Raw genomic sequence first — 17,382 nt, 5'->3', positions numbered from 1 at the left:
CCTGCCCGGGGCAGGGCCAGGTTTGCTGCCCGAGCAGCGGCGAGAAGCCAGCCAGGCACGGCGGTTTGCTTTGGCCCCGGCTCCACAGAGCCAAACGCCGGGAGGAAATGTTTGAGCTCTCGGAGCAGGAAACTTCTATTTATGCATGTTCTCCGGCCTCAAGAATTTCATCTGCAGCCGGTTTGCTTGGTGACTTCGTGACCTCAGCCGAAAAACAAAGCAGCGTTTCCAAAAAAAACCGCTAAGGAAAAACACACTCACACCTCATTAGTTTTAGTATCTCCAGCTAACAAGCAGGAGTCACTTAAAGACTCATCTCGTGCAGGCAGCGCGTCCCAAGCCCCCGGAAGGATCCAGAAACAAGAGATGTGCCCCACAGCTGGCTCCTGGGATGTCCCTTTTGTCCCCAGAGCTGCGGGACCTGCTGCCACCCTCCTCGGGGCTGTGGCATCCTGCAACCGGCACACCAGAGGCGACAGGACCAGGTGGGAGAGGTTTCCCTGGTGCCCTTCAGCCGCCGTCTCCCACCTGGGCAGCCAGCGTCACCCTCCATCAGCCCTTTCAAGGTCAGGCTGCCCAGTGGAGCAGAGCCGGGCTCGGCAGCCCATGGGGCCCGGAGACAAGGGTCTCCTCTCCCAGCCAAAGCCACTCCAGGAGGCGGCAGCCCCATCCGAGCACCCAGGGGTGTGCGAGCAGCAGTGACAATCCCCACCCAGGTTGTCACCAGGGTGCCCCAAATCTCCTGCTCAGCCCAGAAACCCCCCAGCATCGCTGGGGGCAAAGAAGGAGTTAAAATGCAGCAAAAAGACGTAAAACCTTTTCTGGGCAGAGCCAAGGTAAACGGATCAAGCTTGAACCTGAGCATGGGCTCGTCCCTGCGTCACCCACCAGTGACCGGGACGGGATCCCCACTGTGGGCTCTGCTCTGCCCCAGACCTTTGTAGCAGGAGACGTCTGGGGTCCCCCACCCTCACCCGCCAGCCAGGGGAGCCCCAGCAGCCCCTGCCACCCCACCCAGCCACAGCAGCCTCCCAAACCACAGCCTTGCCTGATGGAGGAGCTGATGTGGGGCAACCAGGACTCGCCCCCCTCTCCCGCATGGGGAAACTGAGGCATGGCAGGGTGAGCAACGTGGGAACGCCAGAGCCCCTCTCCCTCTCCATACCTTGATGGTGGCGAGACCCTTGCTAATCCATTTCCATGGCATGGCGGCTCCGCTCCCGCCACCCTCCTGGCCCGGGGGAGTGGGTGCCTGCAGCCAGGACCCTCCAGCGTCCCCCACCCTGGCAGGAGACCCCCAGCTCTGCCCCACTCCCCGCCCCGATCTAACCGCAGCCGCGCTGCCGTCTCTGCCGCCAGCCCTGGCACGAGGAAGAGTCAGCCCATGATCAGCTGATAGGAGCAAGCATTCGTGTTATTAAACACTCCTGTCCACTGCCGGGCTGGGAGACCCTGCAAAGGTCCCCTCTGGACCAGAGACCCCGACCAACCCAGTGTGTCCCAGTCCAGCCCAGCACAGGACAGGCTCGTCTCAGCCGCATTGGGTTGAAGACCCCCCTGCCAGCCTCATCAAGCATCCACCTCCCAGCCCCAGGCTGGCTCAGCGTGTCCCTAGGCTCTGTGCAGCATCCAAAACCCACAGGTCCCTTCTGCTCGGAAAGGGTGATGCGAGGCACGAGAAAGGCTGCAGAAATACCAGGAAACTTCCCCAAAAGAGAGCAAAGCCAGCAAAGGGGGCTCCTGACAGTTCGGAGAGGGCTTGGAAACATTTTGTAGACAACCAAAGGGACGGGAAAAAGCTGGCTTACAGGTGAGGAAGGCTTTCACCCTCTTCCTCATGGGAACCACTCTGCCTCCATCCCTCAGGTCCCAGCCCCGGTGCACAGGGAGGCCGGCGAGCTGGCTGCAGGCAGGGGGAAGCCGTCCACGTTGACTTTGGCAGTGCGTTTGTCTACACTGTCTTAGCAATTTCATGTCCACAGATTAAATAACGTATCCCCAGCTCCGAGACAGGAAAGCCGGCTTTGCAGCAAAAGCCCCGGTCCCCCCTCAGCTGGGCTCCGCCACCGCCTTTGTCACCAACCCTGGGCACCTCGCTTGGCCTTTGGCATGGCCATCATCACCTTGGCTGGCAGGGAGGGAGGGCTGGGGGCATCCCAGGGATGTTGGGGGACCACGGGGGCATCCCAGGCTTAGGGATTTTGGCTGCGGAGGGTGCTTGTGGCAATGGGACAGGCACAAGTGCCCCTCCGGGAGGTCTTGAGGCAGAGATCAGCCTCCGTGACTGGTAGCACTTACCAGGGCGTCTACCTGCTTCGTGATGCTCTCCCCCGGGGATGGCTGCAGGCAGGCAGGCAGGAGGAAAGGAAAGGTGAGAAAAAGGCAAGCGAGAGAGAAGGAGAGAGAGATTGAGAGAGAGAGACACGCATACAGAGCACGGGCCGGGGTCAGAAGTTCCCCCCTGGCTATTTCTGGCCCTTCCTAGGAAATGCGCCGCAGTCCCATTTCCTTCCCTGCCCGCCAACATGTCCGTTCTTCCTAAAGGTCGGGAATCCCTCGAAACCCAGGCATGGAGCTGGGGTGATGCCCGGGCACCGAGGGCACTGCTGTCCTGCCTCCCAGCAGCTGCCCCCCATGCTGGACCACTGTCATGGGTGGAGAGCGCTCAGCCGAACCCCGCACCCGCTCCACGGCAGGCACCTGGTGCCCCCCACACCTCTGGGATCCCATCTGGATCCTCCACGGTCAGACCCCACAGCCAGGAGGTAAACAACAGGGCAAGCCCAGCACAGCCCCACACCCAGCCTGGCCGCTGGCCACCGGCAGGCCCAGATCCCCAAGATAAACCCAGCCCCACAGGGCTGGCGAAGGACCCCAGTGGGAGTAGAGCAGGGGTCCAAGATGCTCAAAAAAGAGGCAAATTTGGTGACACATCACTGGAGTCCACAGAGAGCTTTGAAATGGGGCTGGGGACAGGAATTACCTTCCTGGCATGGGGGAGTGTCCAGACCCCAAATACAGGGAGCAGGGGACAGATACCTCTGCCTGGGGACAGCTGGCAGGGGTGTCTGGGGGTGGCACAGCAAAGGGACCCAGCTGGGTGGCTTATGGGGGTCTTGGGACCAGGGGGACGGAGGGGACCCCCGAGACCAGGCTGCTCCAGTCCTAGCAGCGGGGCCAGGACTGCCATTTCCAGCCATGAGATGGGACAAACCCCTTTTGATTTCCTCCCAAAGCCGCAGTAACGGTCTGAGCTCGAAGCCAACATGTTTTTGCTGGTGATAAGTGCCTGAGGAGGCTGGCAGGGGCGGGGGGGTGCAGGCAGAGATTAAACCCAGGGCAGATAACCACCGCGGGGCCCCGGGGAGGGCAGCACACTCTGCTCCCACCCCATCCCCTCGCTCACTTCGGCTCATGCGCTGCCCTCACGAGCTCGCAGGGGGTCATCCTCTAAACCCACTTTTCGGGTGAGAACCCTGCCCGGCTATGGGGTGCCTAGCCCAGGGCCCTGCATGGGGCATGGCCACCCCGGCACCGACAGGCTGCCGAGCCCGGAGCTGAAACCCTGCCAGGGCCTCCTCTCCCCAGCGCCTGCCCCAGCAAGCCTTGGCACACGTCCGGAGCAAGAAGGAAGGGCGCCCGCGCTGGCCCCGGGCAATGCCAGCGCCTCTGCCGCCACGTGCCCGCTCTGCCCGCCACGACAGGCACAGCCAGGCTGGGGATGGGGCGGGGGGCTGCTCTGCCAGCAAGATGCTGCCTGGTGGGCACCGCCGTGCCACGCTTCCCAAACCTCTGCCTCAGGTATGGTCCTGCTCCCGGTGCCATCCCGGTGCCCTGCCATCCCCAGAGCCCTGCCATGGCCCGGAGCAGCGTGGCAAGGGAGCACGGCTGCCCGCCCAGCGCCTCCGCGACTGTCCTCCCCAGAACAGGGTGAACGGAGATGGGGCACCCAGCTGTTTTCCCGGTGTCCAGAGAGGACAGGGTGGGAAGGGCTGTGCATCGCCCTGGCCCCAGCTGCTCATTAAAGGTCCCCAGGAGGGACAAAAGAAGGGGGTGACAATAACAAGGGCTGCAAACGCACAGCCTTGGGCGCCGCGAGCCAAAGGCACATCTGGTAGAGCCATCTCCGGGTGTGCAAGAAACCGCCCCGGCTCTGGCCAGGGAGGGGAGGCCCTTGGCGCCGGGGGACCCTAGGGTCCAGGCTGGTCACGTCCCATCTGCCTGTCCCTCCCAGCAACCCCGCAAGACCCTCTTCCCTCAAAGCTCCAGCTCCAGGAGTCCCGTGATGGCTGGGCTGCCCCAACTCGTGCTACTCAGACATGAGATGCCCTGCAGCCAGCAATGCTGGGAGGCACAGCACCGAAATGGGGGATGCCATTACCCCCAGCACAGGACCCCTGGGGTTTTGGGGGCAGAGGACTCACACCCTGAAGCCCCCAGGCAGAGAAAGCCCCACACGCAGTGCAGAACAGGGTGTCCTGTCCCACCCAGCGTCCCCAGAGCCCTGCCTGTCACCCATGGCTCATGGGGGGCTCACTTACCGGCTCATAGTTGACAGTAGGGGAGCAGGGGGTCACAGCCTGCAAGGAAGCAGAAAAAGGGCCAGGATTAGTCCCTGCAGCCCCCAGCCCAGCACAGGGCATGGGAACAGGCCAAGCTGCAGCATCCACCCCCTGCCCCGAGCAAACCCAGTGCCCACCCAAGGGGGTGACAGGGACACCCATGGCCCTACCACCCTGAGCAGGAGCACAGGCAGCCTCCTGAGGTCAAGGCTGGGCTCCCTGGTATTGGGAGTGGGCTTGAGGCCGCAGCAGCAGTGCCGCTGGTCCTCGGCCAGGGAGCCTGGGCAGCCCCAGCCCCGGGTGGGCACAGCGGGGCACGGCACGGCGTGGGGCGGCTGCCTGATGCCAAGAGCAGCTCCTGGAACAAACCCCAGCCCGGCCTCGTGAGCGCTCCTGCAGCCGCCAACTGAACAGCCCGACTATTGTTACCTTAATTACCAGCGGCAATTACTGACAATTAACCTTGGGTTTTGCGTGCACCCCAGTCCGCCGGGAAGCAGCAGCACGCCAGGGTGGGAGAGGCAGCACCTTGTTTTTTGGTGCTGGGGGCAGTGGGAACAGCCGCTCCAGCCCCACATTGGCCCCGAGATGCCAGCGGTAGCGGGAGGGTGTGATTCGGGGCACCTCGTCCCCTCCGAACCCCAACGTGTGTCCCCAGGAGCGGTGACCCCCAGCCAGCCATCCCCTCAGGGGCTGGTCCCCCACCACGGCAGCACGGGGACGCCCCGCACCCCGCTCAGCCTCCCCTGCCCTGGGCCATAAAAAGCAGGATTTGCCCCAAGCACCCCAGTTGGAGCACCCGGATCCCACTCCATCCTGGTCCCCGCAGGGCGATGCCCAGCGCCTGCTCCCTCCCCAGCCACTGGCCCATTCCCATCCCACCTCCCTGTTTTCATCAGGGGTTCCTCCTCCTCCCGCTCCCTTTCCCTGCGCATTATTATTATGATTTTATTCTAATGCAGAAACGCTTCCATAAAAGGCCCCTTTCCCTGCCCCGCGGCGCTGGCCCCACGCCAGCCTCCCTGGAATGTTCTCCGGCAGCGAGCCGCCGTGGACTGGGCCGGCAAGGGCCGCCCTGCATCCCGCACCGTGCCCCGCACACTGCCGCACTCTTCCCCCCAGGATGCTCAACCAAGGGCCCCCGGCCCCCATCCAGTCCCAGATTCCCAGGCCGGTGATGGGGGGAGATACTCAGCTCCCCCCCGCATTGGGACACGGTGGTCCCGCAGACAGGTAGGGTCTGTGCCCAACCCTCCTCTGCTGTCGGCACCAGGAGGTTTGCAGGCTACGAATGCTCCTTCAGGTGGAGAAGGGAGAAAACTGGGGCGCCCATGGTTGTAGTTCCCTGCCCTAGCGGATTCTCTGATGTCTAATATGGGCTTGTGCTCACCCAACACCGCTCCTCCCATCCACAGGAGACACCAACTCAGACTGTATGGCACTCTCTCATCCCAGAAAGGCAGTTTTACAAGGACTGCAGGAACATAACGCTGTTTTCAGCTTCCGTCCCTCTTTCAAGTTCGGCTCAAACATGCCCTGGGTTCAAGGAGAAGGGGGAAGACCCTGCCCCAGGCAGCAGACCCCTCCCTGGGAAAGCCGAGCTCCTGATCCAGGGGTGCAAGAGCATCCCTTCTACCCCATGGGACCAGTGAGAGCATCACCCCACACCGGACAACGGCAACCCCCAGGACCACCGCCACCTCCGTCCCCAGGGACCCCTGCATTCCCCAGTGCAGAGAGGGGCGGGAAAGGCGGGGGGACCTGCGCACCCCCGTTCCGGGCTTTGCCTCACTGTGGCAGACACAGCGGCCTTTCTTCTCCCCCCTGTACCGGTGTTTGCATTCCTGCCGCCCGGCCCCCGCCGCTGCGACCCCTCCGCCCGGCAGCCCTGCCCAGGAATGCGAGGAACGAGGCGCAGCGGGGCTGCCGCCCACCCCGCCAGCCCCCCACAGCCCCCCGCCCGCCCGGCCCCCCAGGTCGCAGCCCCATCCCTCCCAGCAGCCACATCCCGCAAGACGACGCTTTGAGACCTGGGTTTTGCCAAGCAGCAAAAGCAGTTTCTCAGCGAACGAGGCCCCACGGCCACGAGTGGTGTGGACTCTCTGATGTCTCGTAAAGGGCTGGGCACACCCTGCATACTTCCCCTGGAGAGCAGCGATGGGCTCGCTCGCTCATAGCCAGCTGTCACCGTACCTAGAGAAACTCGATACCCTTGAGATGTCCCAGTCCAGAAGTAAACACCTGGCCTGGCCGGCGAACGCCTGGCAGCCCCTGGCCACACTGCCCCAGGGCAGAGCAGCCCACGGGAGCCCTCCTCCACCAAACCCCACCAGCTGCAGCTTGGAAAAAGGCCTCTGCACCCCATATCCCCACCAGGACTTTGGCACCGGTTCACAAGCACTGAGCGAGGCTGGAGGGACGCGGACATCCACCACGTAACCAGTGATGAGACACCCCAGAGCCTTCTCCATGCTGCAACCACCACTTGCATCTCCCTCCTTCCCAAATCCTTCCTCTCCCTCCTCCTCCTCCCTCAGCAAAATAACCCATGCAGCCGCGGAGGTGCCCAGGCACATCACCAAGTCCTGCTCCAGACAGAGCATCCCCACAGATTGTAGTCCCAGCCTGCGGGATGCCAGCGGGGCTGGAGGGAGACAAACCTCCACGGAGGGGCCCTGCAATTCGGGAGCGGGCTGGGTCAGTGCAGCAGTGGGCACAGGGCGGGCTGGAGGAGCACAGGGGTCCCTCCCGGCTGGGCTGCTGGACCCAGGCAAGTGCTGGCCCACAGCCCACAGCACGGCCCGCCCGGCTGCCGGTGGGCGATGCAAGCCCATCTCTGACGCATATCCCTTCCTTTGGGTGGCGGTTTTTGTTTTTCCCTTCCCCAGGAGCTCCGATAAACATTCCCGAGCTGGCCGATATCCGGGCCAGTGCTGACCCTTGCGATGCCAGGAGCAGCCGCAGCACCAGCCATCCCAGTCCTCACCTGGACCCTGGCACACCAGAGCCGCTTCCTACGGCCAGGCACCAAGACACCGGCAAGCCAGCCCAGCTGGTGAAGTTGGAGCCAAAAGGGACTCCCCCGGCATCCCAGACCCCCCTCACAGCAAGCCAGCATCAGGCAGGCTCAGCCTTCCTGGCCGCCCCACCCAGAAAGCATGTGGACCCCAAAAGAGGGGAACAAGGCACCCTACTCCCTCCAGCCCCCAGGAAGGGGGTCCCCTACCAAAACCACACTGCAGGCTGGAAACGCGGTTGCCAAAGAGGATGGTGACTCAGTGGCCAGAACGGCGTCCCACGGGACAACGCTGGGGTGGCACCAATGCAAGCTCAGCCCACGTCACCCCACAGGGAACCTCACGGGGTCCCACGTCACCTCAGAGGGAACCTCACGGGGTCCCACGTCACCCCATGGGGGACCTCTTCCTCCCTAGCAAGACTGCCTGAGCTTTGTGCCACCCACATCCCAGCTGGGCTGCGCATCACCTCCCCATGCACCCCGCAGCTCTCTGCTCACCCCGAGACCCTGCCCCAGACAAGGGGGGATCCCAGGGACAGCCACAGGCCACGGCAACCTCCCAGCTGGCCTCAGAGCCCTTCCCCTGCTCGCCAGCCCCTCCAGCCCTGCCACAGCCACTAAGCCCTGCCAAAGCCCCTCTTAGCCGTGGTGTGGGGCAGAGGGGGAGCCCTGCTCTGGCACCCCACAGCAGAAGGCACTTTAAGGGGACCGGTTGGGGCCACCAAGTTGGGGACGTCGGGGAAGGTTTTCCCCTCTCTGGCACCCCTGTTCCCCCCTTCCTGGTGGGACCAGCCGCAGCATCCTTCCCCCCTGCCAGCCATAAGGGACTATAGGGTCCGGGCTCAGCGAGCGCCCCTCCGGCCCACCCCCTGCCCTGCACAGGGGCCAGGTCCCCCCTGCCCACACCACACACTGCCTGCTCTTGCTCTCACATTTCTCGCAGCTCTGGCAAATCTCCTGTTTATGCAACAAGTCCCTGGCGGGAGGACGGCATGTTTCCATCCGCGCCTGCTCCCCCCTCGCCCCAGCTCCACCCTGCCCAGCACAGCCCCGGTGTGTGAGGCGCAGGGCGGCCGCACAGAGCCCTGGCCCCCCGGCACGGGGGTCCCAGGGAGGCGGGAGCACCCCGGCACCACGCAGCCCCTCTCTGCCCCCACCAGCGCTCAGGGGTTCTGCTGTTTCTGGGGTTTTTCCCCTCGGGTAGGGGTAACCGGCGGCTGTGCCGAAGGGCCGGGGCGCGGCTTGGCCGGTGGCTCAGGGTGAGTCAGGCTGGGCTGATGCCGGGGCATGGAGGTCTCGCCGCTCCCAGGCTTCTCTCCGCGCATCCCCAGCTTGCCCCACAGCTAGGCCAGGGACTGTCACCATGCCATCCCCTCTATGCCGGCATGCCTGGCAGTGCTGGTGCCAGCATAGAGGCCACCAGCCTGCCCTGCCCCTGCATTGCCCAAGAGATGCTGGTGGTACTCAGGGAGGGTACCGCACAGCAAAGAGCCACCACCGTGCCAGGGATGTCCCCGAAGCTGGGACGGACCCCATCCCCTCTGTCTCCCCCTGGGTATGTCCCCGGGGAGCTGCCCTGTGGCCCATCCCCACCAGGAAGGCAGCAGCAGGGCCAGGACAGAGGTCACCCGGTGCGCCCAGCCCTGCAGATCGGGGCTGTGATACCGCAGGGGACACCAGCCACTCCACCCCGCAGTGGCCCCGGGGCCAGTCTGCACCCCGAGACTCACGGCACGGGCAGGAGGGTGACAGCCCCCAGCAGCCCACGGCTGGCTGGGCCAGTAGTCCCAGTAGGGGTAGACGGGATGGGGAAGGCAACGCACAGGGAAGCTCCGAGGGGTTGCGATGGAGGCAGCGGCACCAAAATAGTCCTGGTTTCAACCCAAATAAGGGCAGGTCCCAGCTCCGGGGCGGTTTGAGCAATCGACCCCAGGGTTGCCAAGTGCCAACTAGGGGAAGGGGGAGAGGGTAGCATTCCCAGGCCTGTTTGGGGGGGAAAAGGGGGTTTTGGGGGTCAGGAGGGTACAGAGGTGCCTCTGCATGCCCAGGACAGGGGCTGGCCCCGCTCTGCCAGCGGGCGCTGGGTCGGCACGGGGCCGGCCGCAGGCAGGGATGTGCTGTGCTCCAGTGCCTAAAAAGGCAACATCTGCAGGCAGCGGGTCTGGATCCGGCCCCACCGGCCAGCGCCTGCCTGGCACCAGCCCCGCAGCCCCAGCCATGCCCCGCTGCCCGCACCCACCCCTGGGTGCTGCCACCCCGCTGCGGGGACACCCCTCGCCCCGGTCCCACGGGGACCCCACAGCCAAGGGAGAGCACGAGCACGGGGGTCCCCCCGGGCCCCCATCAATCAACCCCGGCCCCAAACCGGCCACCGGGATTGGCCGGGGAGCAGCTCCCCCACCAGGGATTGGCCAGGACACAGCCTGCTGCAGGGGGCTTCACCAGGATTGGTCCACACACAGGTTCTTACAGGGGATTGGTCAGCGCATGGATTCTTATATGGGATTAGGCAGCAACTGGATTCCCACCTGGGATTGGTCAGCGCCTGGATTCTCACCTGGGATTGGTCAGCGCATGGATTCTCACACAGGATTGGCCAGCACATGGATTCTTAGACTGGATTAGTCAGTGCATAGATTCTCACACGGGATTGGTCAATACATGGATTCTGGCACGGGATTGGTCAGAGCACTGATTCTCATGCAGGATTGGTCAGAGCAGTGATTCCCGCGCAGGATTGGTCAGTGCAGGGATTCTCACATGCGACTGGTCAACAAATGGATTCTGACATGGGATTGGTCGGAGCACGGGTGCTCCTGTGGGATCGGCCAGCACACGGGCTCCGAAGCGGGCAGGTTGGCTGCCTGTGCCCCACTGCGACCCCCTGCGTGGGACCCTGCCCCCCAGATCCCCTCTGCCACGCTGGCTGAGCACCGGGCAAGCTGCACCCCTAGGCACAGAGACCCCACTGCCGGTTTTGGGCTGCCCTGTGGCATCAGGGGCACCTGCCAGGGCCCATGGGGCTGTGACCCACCTCGAGGGGTGGTCAAGGTGCCAAAATAAGCCCTCGCTGCCCCAGGGGGTCTGTGCCCCCCAGCACCAAGCCCAGGGGCTCCCCTCATGGTGGAAAGCTGCAAGCAGATGGGGACTGGGGTCAGTGCTGTGTTCCCACCCCATGGGACAGAGCTGAATATGCTGCAGTGAAACAGAGCAGCACCCCCAAAATTGGAGTCCCCCATCTATGGTGTCCGGGTGGTGGGAACAGGGCGGAAAGCAGAGATGGAGCCGCTCCCTGCTGTCCAGGGGCCGTGCCATGGGGCTGCTCTTCTCCCTGCGCCCCACCGCCCTGCGGGGTGGCTCTGGGACGGGATGCCCCGGGGATGGGCTGCACGGGGCCAGGCACGGGACCGTGGCAAAGCAAGCAGGAGGGTGGCCCACGGCAGGGCACAGCTCTGCTCCAGGAGCCCCCCCAAACAAGTCAGGGTGCAAACGGACCCCTTGGCTTGGGACCCCAAAAGGGGGGGACACAGAGGGGCACAGCCCCAAGGCGCAGCGCCCTGCCCAGGGCGGGACAGCAGCCCTGCCCTTCCTGAAACAGGGGCCAGCGGGATCGCTAATGGGGAGGCTTCGTTAGAGAGGGTGTGGGTTGGGGGCTCGTTTTCTCCCGACCCACCTTCCTGGGGGGTGTTACCCCCAGGAACAGCTTCAGACTCCAGGCAGGATGCACACAGCCCTCCCGGTGCCACCACGCTGTGGGACAAGGGGTGCCTGCTTGGGTGCCCCCCAGCACCCCCAAACTCATCACACAGCAGATGCCACCCCAGCACCCTCTATGAGGACCTGGGGGGAGCGCAGCCACTGTCACCCCCCTGTCCCTGCCAGCACCCACACCGAGATCACCAGTCCTGCAGCAGGGCGCTGACCCCCGATGCCGAGCGGGATCAGGCACCCCCGGGAAGGGAGCAGTTGTCTTTTTTTTCTTGTTTTCCTCTTAAAACCAAGAGGGCTGATGCCTCGCTCGGCCGTTTCCTCTCCCAGGAGCACAGCCCAAAAACATCTGCGCCGGGACCTGCCCTGCCGGATTTAACCCTCTGCGGGCCCGGCGGTGCGAGGGCCCGGGGGTCGCTGCCCGGGGGCGGGGGGCTGGCACCCGCCGGGCTCCTCGCCACTCATTAACCCGGCGTTTAACCATTGACGGTCCCGCGGCGGGAGCGGGGAGGGGGGGGTTAACCCGTGGGCTGCCAGGGTGTCCCGGCCCAGGGGCTCGCCCCCCCCGTGCCCCCCACCCCGGGGGGACAGGCACCCACCCGGCATCGCCCACCCGGCCGCCGGGTGGGAGCAGGGTGCCGGGGGAGGACCCCGCTTTCCCGCCCAGCCTCCGCTCCCCGGGGACAGGTCCCTACGCACTTCGGAAGGGACGCCAAGGCCGGCGTGTGACCCCCCGTGCGGGACACCCTGCGGGTCACCGCCCCGCGAAGTGGGGAGGTGGGCACGGGGGGCGCGGCCCCGCCGAGCCGCTCGCAGCTCCCAGCCGGCAGCAAGCCGGCCCTCACCCCTTCCCCAAACTGCCCCCTCCAAGCCCCCCCGGCACCCCGAGATCCCCTCTGGGGACCGACAACTGGGGACCCCCCCAACACGGGGGCGGGGGGGCCACCACCCCATCACCGCTCGCATGTCACGCGTGGGCCCCCGCCCCCTGAAGAGATGCCACCCCCCGCAGCAGGCCCCCCCCCCCACCGGGGGGGGCTGAGGACCCCTGTACCCCTCGCCGTCCTCCCGTACCTGGTTCATGACGCTCCCGAAATCCATCCGGGGTCTCGCCTGCCTACATCCGAACGGGACGGCAGCGCAGCCTCACCTGGCCCCGGGGGCGCGGGGGGCGGCCGGGGGGGGCGGCCGGGGGGACCGGGGCGGGGGGGGGGGGGCAGGCGGGAGCCCGGCGTCGCCCGGGCGGGCAGGCGTGAAGGCAGACTGCAGGCAGAGCCCCCCTCCCTCCCCGGGCCAAGCCTGGAGAAGGAAGGAAGGAAGGAGGGAGGGAGGAGGGAGGGGAGGGAAGGAGGGGGGAGAGACCGAAGGGTTTCGCTCCCCGCAAGCGGGACCCCGGCGATGGAGGGGTGCAGGGGGGTCCCGCCGGCCCCCCGCTCCCCTCCGCACCCCCGGGGCGGCCGGGGGCTGGGGAGCCCGGGGGCGCCGGCCCCGGCCCTGGGGAGGAAGGGGGTCCCGGGGCGGCTTTTTCCACTGCTCCCCTCCCTCCTCTCGCTCCTTCTCCCTCTTTCTTCTCCTCTTCCCTCTCTCCCCAGCTGCACGGCGCGCTCCAAGTCCAGCCCCACTCCGCTCCCCTCGCCTCCCCCAAAAACGCCCTTAAAGGCAACCGGGAGCCCGGCTCGGGCAGCTGGCCCTGGGCGAGGGGTGCCGGCAAGCGGGCAGACCCCCTCCAAAAAAAAAAAAATACCCTCCCACACCTCCGCCGCCTGCCCCTGCAAAGCGCCTCGCACCCCGTGCCGAGGGGCCGCGGCGGGCGGCGGGGCGCAGCGGGGTCGGGGCCTTATCGCCCCGCGTGACGCCACCAGCGTCCCCATGCCCTTGGCGGGGGGGTGGCAGGGACGGGGGTGTGGGGCCCTGCTTGGGGCCGTTTCTGCCTGGCACCCCCTGGCACGACTTGGTCCCCTCCTGCCGCGCACGGGACGGGGTGCCTGATTAACGTCCCTTGGGTGCCTCATGCCCCCGGTGTTGGGGGGATGTGAAGATTTACCAGCCCACCCCCCAATCAAAAAGCAAAGCCAAAATGCTGGAAAAGCCCCGGCTGTCCCTTAGCATGTGGAGCCATGCCAGCCCCCACTCGCCTGTCCCAAACCCAGGGTGTGCCCAGCATCCCCCTCGCCTTCCTCCCTTCCTCCTCCTCCTCGGGGCCCCTGTGTGGCCATGGATGGAGCCCTGCTCTCCCCGGCCACCCCTGGGGCAGCCCAGCCCTGGCCCTGCTGCGCGAGCAAGTGTTCAGTGCCAGGAGACTCGGGAGTGAAGTGGGGAAGCCCCCGGCAGTGCGGGGCAGGGGGAGCCCGCCCAGCAGTGCCCCACAGAGTGGCGAGCCGGCCGGGGAGGCGGCGAGTCAGGCACCCAGCCCAGCGCTGTTGACATTTTCTCACCCAATGCCTCCCCGTTCCTGTTTGCGTTTCCGTCCTCACGCCGCGGGCTCAGCCAAAAGGCCAGAGCTGGCTCTGCCGGCATGGTGCAGGACCCCGGGGATCCCTCCTGCCTTGCCACCCCCCCCCAAAAGTCACCAGGGAGGGGCTGGTGGCGAGGGGCTCTCCCTCTGCCCTCCTCCAAGACTCCTGTAAGATGCATCCCTCCTGTGTGTGCAATCCTGTTCCAGCAGATCCTGCCCAGCCCCTCCATGGCTCAGTTTCCCCGGCAGCCGGACAGTGCCATGGGACAGGAGCACCGAGAGGCACTGGTGAACCCTTCCCACTGCCGAGGACGAAGCGCTGGAGCCCCAGCATCCCTGGGGGGGCACCTCCTCACCCCCATCCCAAGCAAGCACCAGCCCCACTGCCCTCCCTGGCACCTAAGGGCATGGGGCCGGACCCCAACAGCCACCACTCTGCAGACAAAACCCCCCCACCAGGATCCACTGGCACCCCCAAACAAGCCCCCCCAGCACGACAGCCCCCAGAAAGCAGGCATCCCAAAAAGAGGGGAGTGCTGTGACTGGGATGGAGGGGCAATGAACACCCTGAACCAGGAAAGCCAGGCGTAGACCCCGGCTCGGCTCCGGCACAGACTCCTGCACGGACACCCCCAGCCCCGGCTCCTTGGGAGGTGGCCGTGGGACGGCTCCCGGGCCCTGGGAAACACCAGCAGTGGAAGAGCCGGGGCCAGATGGGAAAGTATCAGTGGCCAAGCGGGATGGAAGTGAGTGGGTGAGCAAAGGGCGCTGACAGCACGTCCCCATCCCCGGGGAGGTGACGGGAGCTGTCCCCTGGGGAGATGACGTGTCCCCATGCATGACACAGCCAGAGAAGTCCTGACAATGCCCCTGAACTCCAGCCACCAAATACCTCCTGGAGCCATCGAGGCCAAAGCACCGGTGGGAGCAGGTCCAGCAGTCGGCCAAGTGTCACCAGTGGCCCTGGGCCCCACAGGGTCCCCCCAGCAGCCCCAGAGAAACCAGCCCCCACCTGAACCAGCTCCTCCACAACCCAAAACAAGCACCCTTGAGCATCGCAACCCCAGATCCTGGTGGAAAAAGGGGGATCCGAGGACCAGGCACATGGAGGGGGTCATCTCCAGAGGTGAAAGCACACAGGGAGGACACGAAGCCCCAGCATGGGGTCTGTAGAGCCCCTTGTTGAGCCAGACCTTTCAGCTGGTTTGGGGTCAGTGCCACCCCTCGGAGGGTGCTGGGGGTCCCCAGGGACCCAGCACCCTTCCCGGGGCAGGTCCCAAGAGGGGTGGCCATGGGGGATGCAAAGTGGTCCGGGAAGGGAGAAGATTGATGGGAAATGAGGCAGAGACCCCCTGGGGGAGCCCCTGTCCAGCCCGGATCCTGCCTTCCACCACTGCAGGGCCCTGGGGGGCTGGATCCAGCCCTGGGAGCCCCCAAGGAGGGAGGCTGGTGGACCCCCTGCCTCAGCTGACACCTCCCAGGCCAGCCCTGGCCAGCGCTCACCAGTGCAGCAAGCGTGGGCGGTCTCAGCATCCCCACTCCCCTGCTCGCTCTCCCTGTGCCCAGCAGCACCCGGAGGGTGCAGAGAAGGGCCCCAGCTCCTCCGAGCAGCCGAGCCGACCCCCCCTCCGCCCCCGCCGGGGCTGAGAGAGGCCGAATATTTGGGCGGTGACGTAAAGAAGGGGAAAAAGGAAAGAGGGAGAAAAAAAAACCCAGAACCCCCTCCAGGACCCACTGCACAAACACGACCTGGCATGGCACCGAGGCAGGGCTGACCCCCGCAGCCCCCTATCCCGCTACCCTGGCTGGGCCTGTGCCAGGGCCAAGGACACATTCCTGCAGCATTCCTCCCCCCACCACCACCCGCTCTGTTGTGGAGACCAGGGGTGTTGCTAATTAGCTGTCCTGAAGCACTGGGGTGGTGGCTTTTAACAGGACATCGGGGACAGGGACGGGACGGGCAGCTCCCAGTGTGACTGGCACGTCATCCCCTCCGCTGTGCAGGGAGGAGGCAGCAGGGCAGGGTGGCTGGGGCAGTGAGAGGGGATGGGACAGCCACATGTGCCCTAGCACGAGCCCGCTGCAGCTGGGACATGGATGTCCCCTCCATGCAGCCACCATTCCTGGCACAGCCACAGGCACCCCGCGATGCACAGCCTGGCTGTGCACCCCAGCACTGCCCAGCACCCCCAGCCATGACACGGCTGCGGGGTGCCCATCACCATGAGTCAAGCCTGCCCAGAAGGGTCCAAACGCTCCCTGCCTCAGTTTCCCCTCCTGGCCCTGACTTGCTTTGCAGGTGAGGGGGTCCCCAGCACCAGCTGAGGGCAGGAGATGCACATCCCCTTTGCCAGCACCGCGCGCCCTGGCACAGGTCCCACTGCGTCCCCCCGCTGCCAAGGGCCCACTGGTGCCGCGGGCACTGGGAGCGATTGCTCTGGCTGGGACGCGCCTCGCTGCCCAGCCCTGGCCCTGCTCCAGCCCCCGGTTTAATGATGGACAAACCATGCCCCCCCGGAGTCCCATCGCAGGGGGGCACTTGAAAAACAAGCCAGGCCTGGCGCGAGGCCAGCGGGGATGGATGGCACTGAGCTGGGAGCACACGCGTGTGGCCACCCGCCCGTGTGCGAGCACACTTGTGCACACAGATGGATGTTCTTGCGCGCGCATGCATTCCCCTGTAGGCTCACACGCACATGCATGCATCTGCAAGCATACATGATCATGCACACATGAGCACATGCATGATCGTGCAAACACGCTCATGTTTGGGTACACGCATGCACACTCACACACACATTTTCAGATGCATGGACCCACACATACTCACACACGTGGCCCGGCAGCCTGGCACGGCTCCAGCACCCGCTGTAAGCTCCCCAAGGGGAGACGCCGGGGGACAAGGCAGCCCCCAAACGCCTCAGCCCCACACTATGTGCCGTGCCTCAGTTTTCCCTCTTGGCACAGCCCGGCACTCCCACTCCCCCAGGACCTGTGGGCCCCGGTGTGGCGCGGGGCGAGCAGGGCAGGCTGGAGCCCTGCCAGGCCCAGGGGCTGGCACAGCCATCGCTTCCCAGAACCAACCACCCATGATCGCCAGCCGATTCAGCAGCCAAACGCCGCAGCTCTTCCCGTCGCCCAGCCAAACCGGCCATTGCCAGGCCAACTCCCACCACGGGGAGAAGCATCGTTCCCTGCCTTTTCTCAGCCTTTCCAAGCAGCATTATGACAAAATCCAGGCCCAGTTGGAGCAAGCACATCCCAGGAGATGGGGACACCCCCAGCACCTCCCTTGCTCCATGATTTGGGATATGCCTGCATGGCCCCACTGCCCGGCGCATCCTCAGGCTCATCCCTCCATCCCGGCCAGGAAGGCAGTGTCACCACTAGATCCTGGCTGCGCCACGACTGGCACGTGCCAACATGCGGGCTCACCCATGCCTGACCGCTGCCACAGAAAGCACTGCACCCCACGCCGTGCCCCCCACCTCCGGCTGCCCCCGGGCAGGGCTCTGTGACTCAGTTTCCCCACTTTTCAAGGAAGCTACCCGCCCCCTGCTTTGGGCAGGCAGTTTCGGTGCGAAGAGGGAGGGATGGGGCAGGCTGGGGGGGTCGGATACATGCCAGTGTCCATCCGT

The 17,382-nt window shown here is 65.7% G+C and overlaps 1 protein-coding gene across 7 annotated transcripts in view; it reads right to left on the bottom strand.

The window, feature by feature from the left end:
• TNS1 (tensin 1) overlaps positions 1–12,966 on the bottom strand; it is a 54,841-nt gene extending 41,875 nt beyond the window's left edge. For 5 of the 7 annotated variants that reach the window (XM_082311633.1, XM_082311636.1, XM_082311637.1 and 2 more), the window contains exons 1-3: positions 12,364–12,966; positions 4,542–4,580; positions 2,299–2,340 (exon numbers count right to left, since the gene is read on the bottom strand). In XM_082311633.1, the coding sequence (XP_082167759.1) occupies positions 2,299–2,340; positions 4,542–4,580; positions 12,364–12,390 (108 nt within the window). In that variant the 5' untranslated portion in view covers positions 12,391–12,966. Of the gene's footprint in view, positions 1–2,298; positions 2,341–4,541; positions 4,581–5,347; positions 5,412–12,363 lie in introns of those variants that run through there. The other 2 variants (XM_082311635.1, XM_082311634.1) reach the window with 2 other exon arrangements.
• Between the last annotated feature and the right edge of the window lie 4,416 nt (positions 12,967–17,382).

This window comes from Platalea leucorodia (assembly GCF_965183815.1).
Source record: "Platalea leucorodia genome assembly, chromosome: 5".
Lineage (NCBI taxonomy): Eukaryota > Metazoa > Chordata > Aves > Pelecaniformes > Threskiornithidae > Platalea > Platalea leucorodia.
Note: the sequence above shows the minus strand (reverse complement) of the source record. Positions and strands in the feature narration are given on the sequence as shown.